Source organism: Ostrea edulis, chromosome 3 (genome assembly GCF_947568905.1).
Source record: "Ostrea edulis chromosome 3, xbOstEdul1.1, whole genome shotgun sequence".
NCBI classification, from domain to species: domain Eukaryota; kingdom Metazoa; phylum Mollusca; class Bivalvia; order Ostreida; family Ostreidae; genus Ostrea; species Ostrea edulis.
This window is the reverse complement of record NC_079166.1, coordinates 28,139,479-28,158,004: the sequence shown is the minus strand read 5'-3', so window position 1 is coordinate 28,158,004 and position 18,526 is coordinate 28,139,479. Positions and strand designations below refer to the sequence as shown.

The following is an 18,526-nucleotide window of genomic DNA, read 5'->3' as shown; positions in this document are numbered from 1 at the left end:
GTCTCTTTAAATTTCTGTGCAAATTAGGAATTGATTTGAATAAGTCATCCTAAGGAAAATCTCTCGAATTAGTAGCTGAAATTCATAAGGGCAGCTAAAAAGTCCTCTGAATGATAATAAATCAAAATATGAATAGGAGAATTATATATATAAATTTATATTTACACTAGTTTGGTGATCACTGAGCATTGTTTACAGTGAACCTCATACACAATGTATTTGTATCTATCACCACCCGGCATCGGCGGATGTAGGGAGGTTCGTGTAGTACCGTAGTTCAATTTCTATTCAGACTGGCTTAACGAATATGTGTATAAACTCAGGCATTTTACTAATCAGTTATTAGAATTATGCAGTCATCAATTAACACACGTGCACCAAATCGTGATCATCACGCGATAACCTTTGTAAACCTGAACATTCAACGCTGATCTAAAGCGAGTTGTTTCCCTTTCAATACAAATCACGATACAACGCAATTCTAATAAACAATTAACATTGCATGTAATGATGGTTACAAAATGTTAAAGGGACTGATTCACGATTTTCCTTCAAATTTTGTTTTTCACTTTAAATGATCAAAATCTACAGTCTAATATGTTTAGAAAGCTTCACAAAAAATTAAGGTTAATCATTATGATAGAAGGTCATTATAGAGACTCAGAGTTTATTAGTTGCTTTGAAAACAAAGATGGAGGTGTGTTATTGTTTACGGGGTTTTCAAAATAAATGGATTCTGGTTCAAGTTTATTGTATATATCACATCTCAAGTATACTTTGGGTAAAATGTGTCATTTAAAAGTTAAAATGTGTGATTGTACAAAATGAAGATGCTTTAAATTACAAAATTAACGTTTCACTGGGTTTTTTGTTTATATAAAAAGACTCGAGTCTTTGTTTACATAACACAGAATCGAAGCTTGTCCTTGCATTCAGACGGTCCAAATTTTTGTTGTCAGCATTAAATGAGCTATAATTTTGATTTTTAACATGAAAAATGAAAAACATTTCTTTCGAAAAACGTGAACCAGTCCCTTTAAAGGTTCATTAAATTCAAAATCAAATTTCAGTGAAAGATGGTCAATTAAACATTGGTGATCAACAATCTCTTCCTAAGAACAGGCACAACTGCAGTCATTTCATTTTTCGTGGACTGTTCATACACTTAGAGCATCGCATATCTCTTTTCATACATACAAACATGAATATAAAAATAGCTGACAAGTTTCTATGGAGTCAGTTCGTTTCTTCTTATATTTGTTTTATATATAGAATGAATTAATTTTCTCTTCTTTTTTTTTTTTTTTTTTTTTTTTTTTTTTTTTGTATTTATGTTTGTATATATCAATCAAAAGGGAGACGGTTAGGACTACACACAATCTAACAGCGGAGATACAGACATTTTTAAATACCCCGATCGATCTGTTTGTGATAGATCAGCCATGGCAATGTTTATACTTGTAGTATCACTAAACGCAGCACTGTCACGAATCAACAAAGCATGACACGTGTATACATGTACATGCTGGCCTTATTTGCCTCACGAATTAAACTCGAACACTGACTTCATCAAGCGACATGAAATTCCTTCTAACATCTTCTGGTAACCCGGAGAGAGTACTCTAATCCGGAAGTTAGGAACACAACTAGGTCAGTAAGGTAATTTATTTGAGTACAATGAATAATGAATGACATGCTCAGTGGTAAATTGATAGTAAAGTTATGTTTTAAAAATTCAATGTTTTAAAAGAATAGGAATGAAAAATAATACATGCGTGGTTACGGAATAGGAAATAACTCTACGATGTATTCAATGTGAACCACGCTTCGTTAGATGCCCCAACATGTGTGCACACTGGTTATTGGGTTGGGGTCACGTGTTGTAACTTACCGTGATGACATGGTTGAGCACAGCTGTACAGAAATATAGCATTTGTTGCATATAACAATGCAGTTAGAATTCTGATCACAGCTAATAACAATTCAGTCTATCAATTGTAATGTTACTAGAAATTTAGCTTTCATGTTTGAATACTTCGTATATTTCCATAAATGTCGTTAAACATGTGTGCGATGGGACCGCAAAAACCGAGGTCCCTTGTCACAGCAGGTGTGGCACGATAAGGATCCCTCCCTGCTCAAAGACCACAAACGCCCATCATTGGCCTAAATTTTGCAGCCCTTCACCGGCAGTGGTGACGTCCCCATATGAGTGAAAAATTCTCGAGAGGGACCTCTATCAATCTCACATACACCTCTGTCAACGTCTCGAGCGTTTTACAAGATTCTTGTAAAATGCCACGTGTGCTCGAATAAAGAATGGTTTCAACTTCAGTTAGAAAACTATATGTAAATAGATAAATACTGAGCAGATGTCAATTTTTTGTGACACAAGAAGCATTTATTTGGGTCGAAACGCGGATATTGGGTTGTTCTATTGCACCAGGCCTATACATATAGGTGTATGAAGAATGCATCGTAATGGGGAATAAAAAAAAAACCAAACAGTTGCTTGTCCAACATTTTCCCGGTATTTGATAAAGTAGTTCTTAGTTTTAATAACCGTAAAAAAAAGTGGATTTACATGTGGAATAATATTGCTTATTTTGAGACGTTGACAGAGGTACATGTGAGTGAAAGGAACGATAACTCTGGGTAGGGTTTGGGACCTTAGGTTTTGCGGTCTCATCTGAAGAACCGCCCCATTTAGTCGCCTCTTACGACAAACAAGGGGTACTGAGGACATATTCTAACTCGAGTACCCACGCGTGTATTGTTGTTGAAAAGTAATTGCATGCTATATAACGAGACAAAAAAACTTTACTTTTTACATCCAACATATTACAACATGTTTCCATACAATAAACTACCCATCTGTAGTTGGTTTATTTGTGTGTGGATCTCTCGGAGATCGAAAATAGAAATGTGTTTCTTCTGGTGCAAAGGTTTATCACAGAGACTAAAAGATGTATGGATACCCCACAGTAGATATAATGTGGGCTTTCTTCTTTATTAATGGTGTATTCATTAATTGGCTTCCAGTTTCTGTCTTGTGCTTATTTGTTCCCTACCGACAAAGTCGAAGGGGACTTTAGGTTTGCGCTCCGTCCGTCCGTCAGTCAGTCCAGTTTTCCGCACTTTTTTCTCTGTTATTGCAGATATTCATTTTGTATTTGGTATATTGCTTTGCCATAACAAGTTACAGATCAAGTTCGAATTTAGTCTTGGTCCGTTGATTTTTCACTTAGTTATGGCCCTTGAACTTAGAAAAATAGAATGAATTATCAGTTTTCCAGACTTTTTGGGTCTGTTGATTTTTTTAATTAAGTTATGGTCCTTGGACTTAGAAAAATAACACGAATTATCAGTTTTCCAAACTTTTTTGGCTGTGTTTGCAGATATTCATTTGATATTTGGTGCATTGCTTTGCCATAACAAGTTACAGATCAAGTTCGAATTTCGTCTCGGTCCGTTGATTTTCCACTAAGTTATGGCCTTTGGACTTAGAAAAAATTGCATGAATTATTAGTTTTCCGGCCTTCTTTTTTGGTTGTGTTTGCAGATATTCATTTGATATTTGGTACATTGCTTTGCCATAACAAGTTACAGATCAAGTTCGAATTTCATCTCGGTGCGTTGATTTTTCATTAAGTTATGGCCCTTGGGCTTAGAGAAATAGCATGAATTGTTAGTTTACATCCAAGTTTCTTATCTCTGTAGATAAGAGTACTACACTCATTAAAACTTCTAGCATAGTAATACAACAATATAGCTAAATTATTCATGATCACCTACATGTCACAGTTTATTGACTTGGTTAAAGACCTAAACCTAATTATAAATTTGTCTTTTTCTTGGTCTAGTCTCTACTCGAACAGTAGTTGATTTCTAACCATTCCTATCCTGGTTCCCAAACTTTCCCTTTTACCATAACTTACATAATGAACTTCGAATATTGTTGTGGTACAGTAATTTTTGCAACCGGTAGGGGACTATGTATTGCCATGCAATACTCTCAGAATGCTTGTTGTCTAATGCGTGTTTTCCTATTCAAAACAAATGTATATTCTAAAATTGTCCATTTTATATTTACGTGTATCTTGTCTCAGCTATAGTAACTTATATATTGATATGTTCTTATTTATTATTAATCATTTACATCAACCTCTCACGTGTAACAGAACATCAACCTCTCACGTGTAACAGAACTTTGATGTTCAATTTAAATTTTTTGAACATTAATTTTCTACAATAATATATTGTTATATTTTTAAGAAGAAGAACTCGTAAGTTATTTGAATTTGTTTTTGATCCTTTTGTATATTATGTATGTACAATAAAATATGTTCAAAACAACTTTGAGAGCGAATTTGCATGAGCCATTGCATAACTTGTTTTCCTTTTTTATATCATTGTCATAATCTTATTGAATATTTATTTTTACGAAACAAATGGACAGATTGTTTCATTCAATAAAAAATAGTTTCACGATTTAAGAAATCATTGCGCGAAATAGTGTGAGATTGCAAATTATATTTTTTAAATATATATTTCCATATTTTTTATTTCATTCTATAAAACAGTACAAAATAATTGTGAAGGTCGCGGTTTTATAAAGTATACCACTAAAGGCGAAGATAACGAACAGTGATCAATCTCATAACTCCTATAAGCAATACAAAATAGTTGTTGGACAAACACGGACCGAAAGGTAATGTCATCATATGCATTTTGAGTTATTTTGAAGTCATTTTGTGGTATAACGTTAACCAGACATTGATTGAAATATAACGTCATATGTTGGATATTTATGTTATCCGTCCTATTTTGCAGGGAGCCTTTTTTTTTTTTTTTACACTGGTTCTGGGTGTCTGACTAATTTTCACTTTGTTTATCAACGTACCAGGAGTAATAAATATGCTGTCCAAAATGCCCATATAAAGCCCGTTTCAATGCAAACCAAATATTTCAAAAATTGAGGAATATAGAAATGAAATCATTTAATGATAGATTTTCAAATAGAAACTAAGATACGAAATGAAAATATTTTCTTTTTCTTTTCTTTTTTTCATTTTGATACTTTTTTAAAATTTGATTTTCTTTAAGTATTAGCTATTTTGATTTTCCGGATATCGCACTGAATCAAATTAGCATTTTTTTTTTTAATTTATCATGAATCGTTCAGAGTAAAACTGTTTTCATAATCTGTTTCTAGGATTATGAATCAACGAAACCTGTCCCTATAGTTTGAAGACGGAAAGGGGGGAAAAAATGTTTTCTACGAAACTACCAAAGGGCCCACAAACACCGCCTTCTGCCTCTACAGGCGCCATTGACAAAAAGCAGAAACTGATACAAGGTTATATTGAAGACAACGAGAGACTACTATCAGAAATACGACATTCTAGGTCCGAAGGGAAATCTTTGGATTCTGCGGAAATTTCAAAAGCTATAGAGACACTCGCTAATGGAGTAGGCGGTTTAATGACAACAGGATTGAAACTTTCAGAAAAGTTTCAGCTCGGAAAGAGATTGTGCTCTGACGTGTTGAAAGAAAGTAGTCTGTTCGACGACATGATTGCTCTCTGTCTGCAAAATCGGAAAAATCTCCCGCGCATATCAAAAACTGAGCTGAATGTATGGGAATTGTTCATGAATGGAACCATATTTTCGTCTGATATGTCCATGAAACTCTCAGCGGCCAAAGACTTGCTAACGTACGCAAAAGACGCCCTAGATTCTATTTATGATCTGTACATTACAAAGAAGTCAGATGTAAGTACAAAATGTACTACTTTGCTTTATCTAGCAATTTTTTAAATACATGTATCAACGAATCTATGAATTTTGCTCTACATACAAACAACCAAATACCATTTTCAATCATTCTTATATTCAACTTAGACTTCAATATTAAGCATTCAACCTTTCTTACTTCTCTTAAGGTACCCGATTCATAAAACCCCAATTTTTCATCGCTATGTAATACAAAACTTGGTATAAAATAAAAGATTAATTAATTTACACAGTGATTCACCAAAAGAATTTTCAAATTGACCAAGACATGCATATAAGAAATATCTAATATAGAGATTAACTTTAACCCCTATCAATTAATCCCTGTAAAAAACATTTCTGACATATAAATTCGATTAAAATATCATTTCCTAAGAAAGTTCATGGTGAAAAGATTCCTTTCCCCATGGTTGTTCAAAATATGCCAAGAAAAGTATAGGCAACCATACAAATTATGAAAATATTCATTTTTCCCTACATTTCTAGTACCGTGGGAATCCGGGTTAGAATAGGTCCTCAGTACCCCTTGCTTGTCGTATAGGATAAAGATCCCTCCCTGTTCAAAGGCCGTAAGCGCCGCCGCGCGAACATAGGCCTAAATTTTGCAGCCCTTCACCGACAATGGTGACGTCTCCATGACTGAAATATTTTTGAGAGGGACATTAAGCAATATACAATCAATCAATCAATTAACTGCTTCTAAATCATATGTCCACATGCAGTCATCAAAGTTGTTTACCAATTTCAGTCATGCTTTAATTCATTGTCATATTGACTATACATGTGCTTCCTGGTACGATGGTTTGACAATTAAGCTTAAGAACAAACTACAGGTTACTCAAAATAAGGTTATCAGATTTATTTTAGATTTATCTCCCAGAAGTACTGTAAATGCTACAGTATTTGAAAAACTGAATTATTTGAACATTAGCAATAGAGTAAAACAACTTCGACTCAATCACGTCTTTAATATTTTTCATGATAAATGTCCATATATTTGAAAAAATAATTTTAGAAGAAACTGTTCCACTAGTTCAACTAGATCGAGTAAGTTTAATTTACCAAGGGTTGAGAAAATGGAATCCGAAATTTTCTATTGTAACGGCATCAAAGATTGGAACTCTCTTCCTGATCAGCGATCATATCAAATGTATAGGCAATAACATTTAGGCCTTTTAAATCAGAAGTTAAAAAACATTTACTCGCTGAAATCTAGAAAATGGCAGATAGTGACTGTTTGTATTATTGACCTCGGTACATTACCATGTACATTTTTAGTTATCATCTTTGGTTCACCGTTCAAGAAAGTAATAATCGGTACTGTTGTACATATATCTAATAATCGATACTGTTGTATTTCAGTTAGGGTATAAAACATTATGTGTTTCAATTTGAATGCATTTCTTCTTCTTTTTCCCCCCATTTTCTCAATACTCACTCTTTTTGTTGTTCTTATAATATATTGTGTATGCCATTTATAAAGGTTAAAAGGACACTATTGGAAATAAGTCATGTGGGAATATGCATTATATCCACTATATTTTAATATCACTGAAATAGCTTAAAGAGTTTACTTTGTAACCATGTATTTTACAAGATTTATGGTTTTAAATTTATGTCTTTCTGTGATGTTTTCTTGTAAACATGCCTATTCCTAAATAAATAAAATAAAAATCTCACTAGACTAAAAGCTTGCAAAATTGTCGGTACTTTCTACAGAAAATTTAATTACAAAACTAGTATGTTCCTCTTGGCTGCAAGATGTCTAGTGGAACTTTACGACTTGCCTAAATGATCTTTTTCTGTATCATTTTAAATGTGATAATGAAAGTGAACTTTTCGTTTAAGAGCGGTCCACTTATTTCGGAGCAGTCGTTTTATTGATATATATCTACAAAATTTTCTAAACATTTTAAAGAGTGATTATTTCATTCATTTAGAACTCAAAATAGATTGATTGATTGAGATTGTAAGCCGTTTTGGCAATATTTCAGCCAATTTACGGTGGAACTCGAAATATGATTATGAAAAAAAATATATAGTGTTTTTTTCTAACTGATGACTTTATATATATTAGACAAGACAGAACAATGCTGTGGATTTTATAAGTGCAACGACACACAATATGTGTACATTCTGTGACGTCACAACCACTAGTGTCCGAGCGGCAGGGTTCCTTCCGGTCTACCTAAAGTACTTGGAGATTGAAAGCGTAAAAAATAACTTTTTGCTGAGCGTCCCAATTTTGGCAGCTGCTAGTGACATCATGAACGAAAATGACGCATGCATGGCGGGAAGTCGTAGTGACGTAGAATACATGATGTGCGGGATAGAGGAAGCTATACAATGTAAATCCGGGCAGTTCAACGGATGGCTAGCATTCGAGCTGGCAAAGAGTACGCATATTTCATTTGATCATCATTTCAGCCAACAGCACCAGCTTTAATTGATGGAAGATTATGTTCTTTCTCCTATTTTATGAAGCAGTAAATTTAGAATTTCTTTAACACTGAATATGTTATATGCATTTCTTGTATACATCTAATTGTGTATAATATAACATACAGAAAAAGGATGTATTGAAGTCAACAATTTGTTGTTTTAGTAATAGGCAACCTTGCAATATTTGATTCCAACAAGAAGATTTTGGTGCAATACGGTGTACTTGGGCCGCTCAACAAACTGTTAAAACAGTCAGAGGAAATAGAGCAACTTAGTGAGTAATTAAACACTATAGATATTCTTGTATTCATAGCTAAAGGCATTCTGCTTCAATATCAAATCAAAAGCTATTGTCGTGTTAAATTCACAGTGCTGTTTTTTTTCTTCTATTAAATTTAGCCGCTACGAAGACTCTTGCTCATCTTGCATTTGATGACGACAACAAGAAAATATTTGTATCGGACGAAAAAACAGATGTCGTGACTACTCTCTTCGATCTAGCCCAGCGTTCCCAATTCTCATCTGTCCGCGAGTCTGCTAAAGGTGTACTGTGGACATTATCGGAACAACTGCACTCCTCCCAAAAATACTCATCTTTAGGTAATTTTATTCAACACTTGCACACATGTAATGTTACATAACATTGTTTTCAGTCTTATTATGCACAACGCTCCCGGTTTATTGATTTTATTTTATTGATTTTATTTTCGCTCTTTGGTTGAGTATGAAACAGATGGAATAGAAATTCCTTCCTTACTTGAAAGCAGCAAAAAGCAACTTTAAGCGAATTTGAATTTCCACGAAAATAACACGGGGTGAAATTTCCCTGTTTTCCTGTATAAATTATTTTCCATCTTATTACTACATGTATGAGTAGTATAGACCTAATTTGAACCCCTTCCCGTAATGTGACTTTCTAAATAGTGATGAACCTGTTCTGTTGAGGAAACACGGTATGGAAATACAGATATCTACCAGATTAACAGTGGTTTTTAAACACAATAAAATCATGGCAAAATGTTTGTAATATCCGTCCAAACAAAATATCCATTTGAACTGAATATGGAGAATTAATATTTCTAGTTAATGTGTACACATTTCTTTACTACATCATCATTTCATAAATGGTAATATTTATTTGTAAATTTCTTTAGTTCAAGAGTTTACTCAAAAGAAAACGAAAGGCCACGTAATGATTAGTTATTCTCGAGAACAGCGCCATCTATTGTTGAGGATAAAGCAAGCCATAACGGAAGCGGGGTTTACCGTATGGATGGACATTGAACAAATGCGGGATAATGTCTATGATCGAATGGCAGAAGCCATTCAGAACGCCTCGGTGGTTTTGATTTCCATGTCCTACAGCTATCAAAGAAGCGAATATTGTAGGAGAGGTCAGTAAATGAATAGCATTACATACGTATTACCAACCGCAAAGGTTGAGAAGGTTCGCATGTTGGTTGAAAGGTTAGATGTGTTATTATTACATTGAGACGGTGATATTTTTCTCTACAATTCTCCTTTAGCTAATCTAAACCGTATCTGAACAAAAATTTGTCTCTCGTCTCTTGGCTTTAACCTTTCCCATTTTCGCCAACTTTACCAGTCTGAGGCCCTTGTACAATTTTAACCAAACGCGGTACAACGTTTCATTGAGTGAAGTGAATGTATAGTCTAAATCAAGATAGAGCGTGAGCAATAGGACGGAGGTGAGGCAGCGAGGGATTTAAAGTTTGTACATAGAAATATATAGGAAAGATATGCTAGCGCAATTTGACAGCTCAGTGTGTAAACATTCCCATACAGTGTACTTTTTAAAAATCGGTGTCTTAAAATTCTTCGACGTTAGCAGTAAGTGAGTTTTGTGGTCCATGAACCTCTTTATTTTTATCCATGCAGAGGCTGCGTACGCATCCTCGTTAAAAAGGGCAAGGATTCCACTGCTAGTAGACCCAGGTTATGTATCAGAGGGCTGGCTCGCTTTGATGACTGCCGGGGATTATCACTACGACTTCGTCAACAAACCTTTTGAAATGAAAATGGAAGAACTAACGGTAGAACTCGGACGAAGGTGTTTTAAAGGCCCGGGGGATAGTACAGATGGGATTACAAAACAGGGGACTGTCATGCAACAATCACCAGTCGTTTCTTCCCATGGACAACCTACATACAGTGCACCCCCACCATCCACACACGGACAGTCAATATATAGTGTTCCTCCGCAGAAAGTAGATCTTTCCCAAAACAAGAAAAAGGCCAAAAGATGGAAGGTGAACTTAAAGTAGAATGGTTTATTCTTTGAAGTTTTCATTTGTTTTGCCTTGGTGTAGATTGGCGCTTTGTCATTGGATAAAACACGTCACGTGATTGCCGTCTAAATGTACAGCAAAGTTTAGACGGCAATAGAACGTCTGACCAGTCTTTTTCAATGTTTAAGTAAAGTATCTTTCTGGTCCTCGTTGAAATAAACGCTTATTCGCTTCGCCCGCAGCTATGGACTTTTATCAACCCGACAAATGTCTGTAGACATTCAGTAACTAATGCAATACGCAATTATACTGTTCGCGTTTTTGAAATTATCCAGAATTCAGATGTGAGATGTTTACATTTCAGAAGTTCTCAAAGATGGACAAGGAACAATTTGGTGCTTGGTTAGAAAAACATAACCTACCGCGGTAAGCGCAGGCTGAAACATAATTCGCAAGGATGGATTTTTTCCCCCATATCATTCTTTATTTTCACAATGTCACCATCTATCCAATGAAAATCGTACGAGAAAAGACATTAGTCTAAACTTTTAAAAAGGTCGAAACAGTTGCAAATGCATAAATGAATCGGAGTGCGAATTTCATATGTACAGTTGGTATTCTTTCAGGGAGATATTTGAGAGTTACAGAGCTAAAGACATCGTCTTCTTGGCACAGATGAAGGAAGAGGTACATTTTCTAGCTACTCTGTGTATGATTGATCCGAGTCTGTTGTATATGTTATATTCTGATGCAACTTGTGTGTATTCTGTATTTCGATTGACAAAAGCATTTATGTTTTCAACTATTTATTCAAATTTAACAGTCGCAAACTAATTTGGTATCCATCAGCTGTCACTAAAATAAACAATATGTCGACTGAATCGTGTGACACTAAAATGAGATGCCAAGTTTCATTGAAAATAAGAAATAATGATCGCGTTTTCGTGTATGTTGCTGGATAACCTCAGAGTTCAAGAAATGTTATAAAATATAAAAGCCGAAGCGTTAGCCGAGGCTTTTATATTTCAAACAACATTTCGAGACCAAGGAGGTTATCCTGTAACATACACGAAAACAAGAACTTTATTTCTATTCTACTACGGCTCAAAACATTTCCTACATAGCTACGAATTAGGTCACTTAATGGCAGTTTCCAAAACGGCCTACATTGGTTTTGCTGACGAAAAACGTGGAATGGTATGGGTATTCTAGTATAAATCTATTTTGAAAAAATATTTCAAGTATTTAGTTTTACGAGGGCTGTTCGATATGTAATGTGTATTGTACAACAGCGCGATAACGCTTTGCGCGATTTCGTGGATGATGATACTCTTGCATAGCTCTATCCAATACATTTCCAACAGTATAAACACGAGCCTTCAGCTCCACATAGTTTTAAATTTATAGTCATTTCAATAGAGGCAGTCGTTAACCACTGTTGTAAAAGTGGTTGGAAAAAGGGTAGAGAATATTGAAGAAATTAGAGCTTATAGAAAAGTCCGCACACAACTCGGTCATTCGGCAATGCAGATTGTTACTGAATTGGGGGACGTTTATGGGTCTGATAATGTATCTTATGAGACAGTTCGTAGGTGGAGAAAGAAATTTCTGACTGGCACAGAGTCCGTCAAAGATGCAGCAAAATCTGGCCGACCTGTGACTGTAACAGGCAAGGCAAAAGTCGGGGAAATATATTGAATTGATGGCAGATACAAGATTAGTGATATTGCCAAAGCTGTTGGCATATCGCTATCGCGGGTGCATTTCATTTTGAAAGTACAAAAGATTTCTGCCAGATGGATACCGCATATATTGAAAAATGACCAAAAACGGGTACGAGTACAGACCGCTAAGCAATTGCTCAAAATGTTTCCCAAAATTCAATCAGTGACATTTTGCAAACATTGTTACTGGCGACGAAACATGGGTTCACTATTTCGAACCAGTAAGAACAAGATGTGTTTGTGAAACACAAATGCCCCCGATAATGGCCAATTCTGAAGATGGCCAAGGTCACAAGGACAAATAATATTATCTTGGTACCAGCAGAAAGATCTTGTCACAAGAAATGCTCATGTACAATATGAAAGCTCTAATATTTACCATTTAGAAGTTATGACCAATGTAAAAAAAAAAACTTTAAAGTAGGTCAAATGACAAGGTCAAAAGGTTTAGTACCAACGGAAACGTCTTGTCACAAGGAACACTCATGTGAAATATCAAAGCTCTACCACTTACTGTTCAAAAAATATAAGCAAGGTTAAAATTTTCAAAAAGTATATCAAACTCCAAGGTCAAGGTCACAGGTCAAATCAGTACCCATGGAAAGGTCTTGTCATAAGGAATACTCATGTGAACAAGAGATGTTTGTAAAACACATATGCCCCCCATGGTGTAAAATTGAAAAGGGTTATACACACACATCATTTAATTGAGAGTAGTATCATCAATTCAAAATATTGAGCAGACAATATCTTCCTATGTCAAGAGTGGATTGACCATGTGACCTAAAAATCAATAGGGGTCATCAACTCCTGAAGATGTACCAGTGTACCAAGTTTGATGTCTGTCAAGCAAAGGGTTCTCAAGATATTGAACGGACAGTATATTCCTATGTGCAATTTGACCCTTGACTTTTGACCATGTGACCTTAAAATAATTAGTAGTCATCTTCTCCTGAAGATGTACCAGTGTACCAAGTTTGATGTCTGTCAAGCAAAGGGTTCTCAAGATATTGAGCGGACAGTATATTCCCATGTACAGTTTAACCCTTGACCTTTGACCATGTGATCTGAAAATCAATAGGGGTCGTCTTCTCCTGAAGATGTACCAGTGTACCACGTTTGATGTCTGTCAAGCAAAGGGTTCTCAAGATATTGAACGGACAGTATATTCCTATGTCCAGTTTGACCCTTGACCTTTGACCATGTGACCTGAAAATAATTAGTAGTCATCTTCTCCTGAAGATGTACCAGTGTACCAAGTTTGATGTCTGTCAAGCAAAGGGTTCTCAAGATATTGAGCGGACAGTATATTCCCATGTACAGTTTAACCCTTGACCTTTGACCATGTGATCTGAAAACCAATAGGGGTCGTCTTCTCCTGAAGATGTACCAGTGTACCACGTTTGATGTCTGTCAAGCAAAGGGTTCTCAAGATATTGAACGGACAGTATATTCCTATGTCCAGTTTGACCCTTGACCTTTGACCATGTGATCTGAAAATCAATAGGGGTCGTCTTCTCCTGAAGATGTACCAGTGTACCACGTTTGATGTCTGTCAAGCAAAGGGTTCTCAAGATATTGAACGGACAGTATATTCCTATGTCCAGTTTGACCCTTGACCTTTAAACATGTGACCTCAAAATAAATAGGGGTAATTTTCTCCTGAAGATGTACCAGTGTACCAAGTTTGATGTCTGTCAAGCGAAGGGTTCTCAAAATATTGAACGGACAGTATATTCCTGTCTAGTGTGACCCTTGACCTTTGACCATGTGACCTCAAAATCAATAGTGGTCGTCTTCTCCTGAAGTCGTGTCAGTGTACTAAGTTTGATGTCTGTCAAGAAAAGGGTTCTCAAGATACTGAGCAGTATATTCCCATGTCAAGTTTGACCCTTGACCTTTGACCATGTGACCTCAAAATCAATAGGGGTCATCTTCTCTTGAAGATATACCAGTGTATCAAGTTTGATGTCTGTCAAGCAAAGGGTTCTCGAGATATTTAACGGACAGTATATTCCTATGTCCAGTGTCATCTTCTCCTGAAGATGTACCAGTGTACCAAGTTTAATGTCTGTCAAGCAAAGGGTTCTCAAGATATGGAGCAGACAGTATATTCCAATGTCCAGTTTGACCCTTGACCTTTGACCATGTGACCTCAAAATCAATGGGGGTCATCTTCTTCTGAAGATGTACTGGCGTACCAAGTTTGATGTCTGTCAAGCAAAGGGTTCTCTAGACATTGAATGGTCAGTATATTCCTATGCCCAGTTTGACCCTTGACCTTTGACCATATGACCTCAAAATCAATAGGGGTCATCTACTCCTTAGGATGTATCAGTGTGCCAAGTTTGATGTCTTTCAAACAAAGGGTTCTCAAGATATTGAGCAGACATTATATTCCTATGTCCAGAGAAGATTGACCCTTGACCTTTGATCTTTTGACCTGAAAAACAATAGGGATCCTCTTCTACTCATAACTAACCCACATATGAAATATCATTATCATCAAGTAAATGGTTCTCAAGATATTGAGCGGACAACACATGGTCTACAGACCGACCGACCGACCGACAGGTGCAAAACAATATGCCCCCTCTTTTTCAAAGGGGGGCATAAAAATTGGAAACAAAATATGGCTAACTATACCCGGTAGAAGGCCTGTAGTTGCCAAAAGAACCATAGGCACAATAAAGTTCTTTATTGCATATTCTTCTCATGTGATAGTATAGCCGTACAAATTCTGGTGCCGAATGGCAAAAGTGTTACAGGTCGGTATTACCGTGATGTAATACTAAAAAAAGCTCAAATATTATCATAAACGACGCCCTGTTTCAGGATTTAGGCATGTTCGTCTACTTCATGATAATGCTCCATGATAATGCTCCATCACATACATCTGAGCTTGTGAAGCATTTTTGTTTAAGTCGAAAAAGGTTAACGTTTTGCCACACCCATCATACTCTCCAGATCTAGCCCCATGCGACTTTTTCCAAAACTTTAAAAGTTCTTATCTGGTCGTCGTTACAAGTCCCGTCAAGCCTTTGGCTTAGCCATCAGTTAGTGCCTCAGAGGTCTTCCTAAATCAGCGTACCGTGACGCATTTCAGAAATGGATTCAGAGATTGAAATTATGTATTTCAAACCGCGAAGAATACTTTGAAGGGATGCAATGTTCATTTCACCATTTGAGTCGAATGCTATGAGATATCGTACAATACACATTACATATCGAATAGCCATCGTATGTTAGGGGATTATATCTTTGGATACACAGTTCAACAAAAAATTGTCTTTGCATCGCCACGTTTACATGAGTATCGCCCTCGTAATGCAGATGATTGGTTTATATTGAATGACAAACGTTCTTCAGCCATATATAATTTGTTTTACAGCAGAAATTGATTGATTTTTATAAATACAGAAATTGAATTATCGGTCATCGACTTTATTGTTGCATTCGCAAAATACGAAGTGCAAGCGATAAAGTATCAATTTTTCTGTAATCAGCTATTACGTATGAAGGTGTATCACAGAATAATGACCGTGACAATCCTTTGATCTTTGCAATAGCCATGTTAGAATTGAGAATAAATATCTTCGCATTTGTTATTTGTGGCCGCTAATGATAGTACATTTATATTCGCTGTGTGTGTTCTGCTTAATTTCTATTAAAATCCATTTCTTGTCGTTTGCAACTATTAAGACAGATTTTGTTTCAATCTAGTTAGATCCGGTTTTGTGCCATCTGTCCGCGTGCACATTTCACGAACACTTGGACTTATTTCGCGGTTTTGTTGAAATTGTTGGAAAATATGTTTTCTTGGTTTGTTTTTTTCTTCCTTACGTTTTATTTGAATTTAGAATGATAAATAACTCTTGCATGTGTTATGTGATGATTTTCTATTATGTGTTTAGAGTTTGTCCTTCCTATGTTATTTCCCTTTACCATCGTTCAAATATATCAGATATAGACACAGGTCAAGGTCAGGGGACTTTTACATGTAGCTGTTACGTTTAAAAAGCGTACAGTTCAATAATACCTATATTTTACCCACTTGAAAGTATTCATTTAACAAAAAAATATAGAAAAGTTTAATTAATAAAATGGTTTCACTTGTTTTATTAAACGGGGGATGAAGGTCACAAACAATGCAGAAAAATATGCATCCATTTTTTCTCTCTTAATTTTTCGACCTTCATATTCCGTTCAACAAACCAATGGAAAGCGATTTATTATTTCATTAACGGTCGCTAAGTAATTAGTTTTACCGGCTTCGCAATAGTATTTCCCTAATTTACATTGCAGGCTCCCGATTCCTTCTACAAACACGTGATGAAGCTTTCAAAAACCAAAAACAAAATGGAGGCGCTGCAGCTGGCTGCTGATTTTACCACGGCTTTAGAGCATTTAAAGATTTCAGACGAAATGAAATGACTATGGAACACGAAGAAACTTGAACTCTTATCTGTCCCGAGTGCCGTTTACCTTCATGGTGTTTCAGTATTTAATACCGTATAGCGGATTTTTTTTCGCGGGTCTAAAATATGGTGATTTGATGGCTCAAAGGTGTGCTAATAATTTTTTGGCAGACAAGGAGGAGTTATGTTTCTTGCAAATATTGAAGTCGCATTTGTGTGGATATTTGGGCATAATTTGGCGAGTGAAATTTTAGCGAAAAGCTATCTAACCGCTAAAATAAGCAAAGCAAAATTTATCACTCCGCGAAAAAAAACCGCTATACGGTAGTATTTACTTTATTGTATAGGAGTAACACACATTTAGCTGACGAGCAAGTTTTTTTTCCAATTATCCTGCTGGGCTTCTCAACAGGTTACATGTGTATCTGAGAAATTTGAAAGAATTAGATGGTCAACTCCTTATTACAGTTAGGAAAATTAAACTGAACACTTTTTGCCTCGATCTATCCAAAACAGTAGTAATCTGGATACATATAACGGCTGTGTTCCTAAATGAATTACATATCTATGCCTATTTGCAAAAAATGTTCATTCATCGCTTAAACTACGATGACAATGTTGACCATAGAGTTGACTAGATGATGAAGAGTTACATTTATAGAAAGATACATGTGTTGACCAGATAAACAGATATATGGATACATATGCTGACCAAATGGACAGGTCGATGGATACATTGCATGCTTGGTTGAAAATGTCGATCAGTTATCATATCATCTAGGAAGTCATACATGTACATTTGTTGATTGGCAGTGTATCAAAATTTAATTAAGATTACATCATACTTATATTGGGAAAATATTAAGCAAAAAAAAAACAACCAAACAAACTCAAATTATTGATTTGTGATTCATTACAAGAGGTTATGTTTTCAAAATTGCATATTACAGTATAGTGATGGATTTTGAGTATCCCGGATGTGTGTTTATGTAGAGAGAAGTCTAGTTTCATTCTTCTTATTTTATTCATAATACACACAATGCACAGTGACCACCGCACACAGAGAGGAATTGTTGTAGGTCACGTGACTAAAGTTGTCCGTGCTGGCGTCCCACAGACACCTGCTTGCCGTCTGCATGCTCTGACATCCCAGCTGACTGATGATGACGTTACAGATAATCTTGTAGCGCGGGAAGCCCAGTTCTTTCACTCCATTCTTTCTTAGAATCGATAGGTCACATGCTAATTTACTACATGTTGAGGCGGAATATTTCTCCTTTTCTAAGAAGCGATTTAATATCGACTTCACTACAGTCTCAATTTTGTTCGTATTCACGGCCTTGCCGGAGTCTGGTTTCATTTTATACGTGTTTTCGTATCGAACTTTCGGTTTAAGATCCTCTGGATTGCTGATGCTCAGTCCGAACTTGCTCATTTTCCGCATGGCTAACATAGAGGTGATTGAATTCGCCACTCCTTTAAATGTGGATCTCCGCCTGTGCATCCTATCCGGGATTGCACCTTGCGACTGCGCCGTGGCCTTTGAACCATCTTCGGATGACTTGGCAATGGACACTCGCCTCGCTTTCCAGTTCGTAAATATTTCTTCATCTTTGTCTTCTCCGGAATCTCTGTGGAACATTACCTTCAATAACATGAGTATAACAATATTAGACTCACGGTTTTTAAATGTGTAAATTATAAACATATATATTTATCAATGAAAATGAAGATAGATACAGTCAAAATTATATACAAATATTATGAAATTGGAATACCTAGTGTCATTCCAGTCACAGCTTAAAGGGACTGACTCAAGATTTTCCCCAAAATTTTGTTTTCACATTTAATGACCAGAGTCTACCGCCTAATGTATTCAAATGATTTCACATAAAAA

At 35.8% G+C, this 18,526-nt stretch overlaps 2 protein-coding genes across 3 annotated transcripts; one reads left to right on the top strand and one right to left on the bottom strand.

Annotated features, from left to right (window-relative positions):
- The first annotated feature begins 1,313 nt into the window (after positions 1-1,313).
- Positions 1,314-17,524, top strand: LOC125675732 (uncharacterized). Of its 2 annotated transcripts, none has more exons than XM_048913519.2 (10): positions 1,314-1,650; positions 5,216-5,775; positions 7,874-8,192; positions 8,402-8,512; positions 8,638-8,838; positions 9,393-9,632; positions 10,138-10,508; positions 10,852-10,913; positions 11,114-11,174; positions 16,517-17,524. In XM_048913519.2, exons 2-10 carry the CDS (start codon positions 5,272-5,274, stop codon positions 16,643-16,645), a joined length of 1,998 nt encoding a protein of 665 aa, XP_048769476.2. In that variant the 5' UTR covers positions 1,314-1,650; positions 5,216-5,271; the 3' UTR covers positions 16,646-17,524. The 2 variants fall into 2 exon arrangements, with proteins under 2 accessions (XP_048769476.2, XP_048769475.2); XM_048913518.2 differs by having other exon boundaries at positions 1,314-1,659.
- Positions 17,523-18,273, bottom strand: LOC130053324 (dynein light chain Tctex-type 5-B-like). Its single transcript, XM_056160385.1, has one exon. The coding sequence runs from the start codon at positions 18,269-18,271 to the stop codon at positions 17,651-17,653; it is 621 nt and encodes a 206-aa protein (XP_056016360.1). The 5' UTR covers positions 18,272-18,273; the 3' UTR covers positions 17,523-17,650.
- Positions 18,274-18,526: the final 253 nt, after the last annotated feature.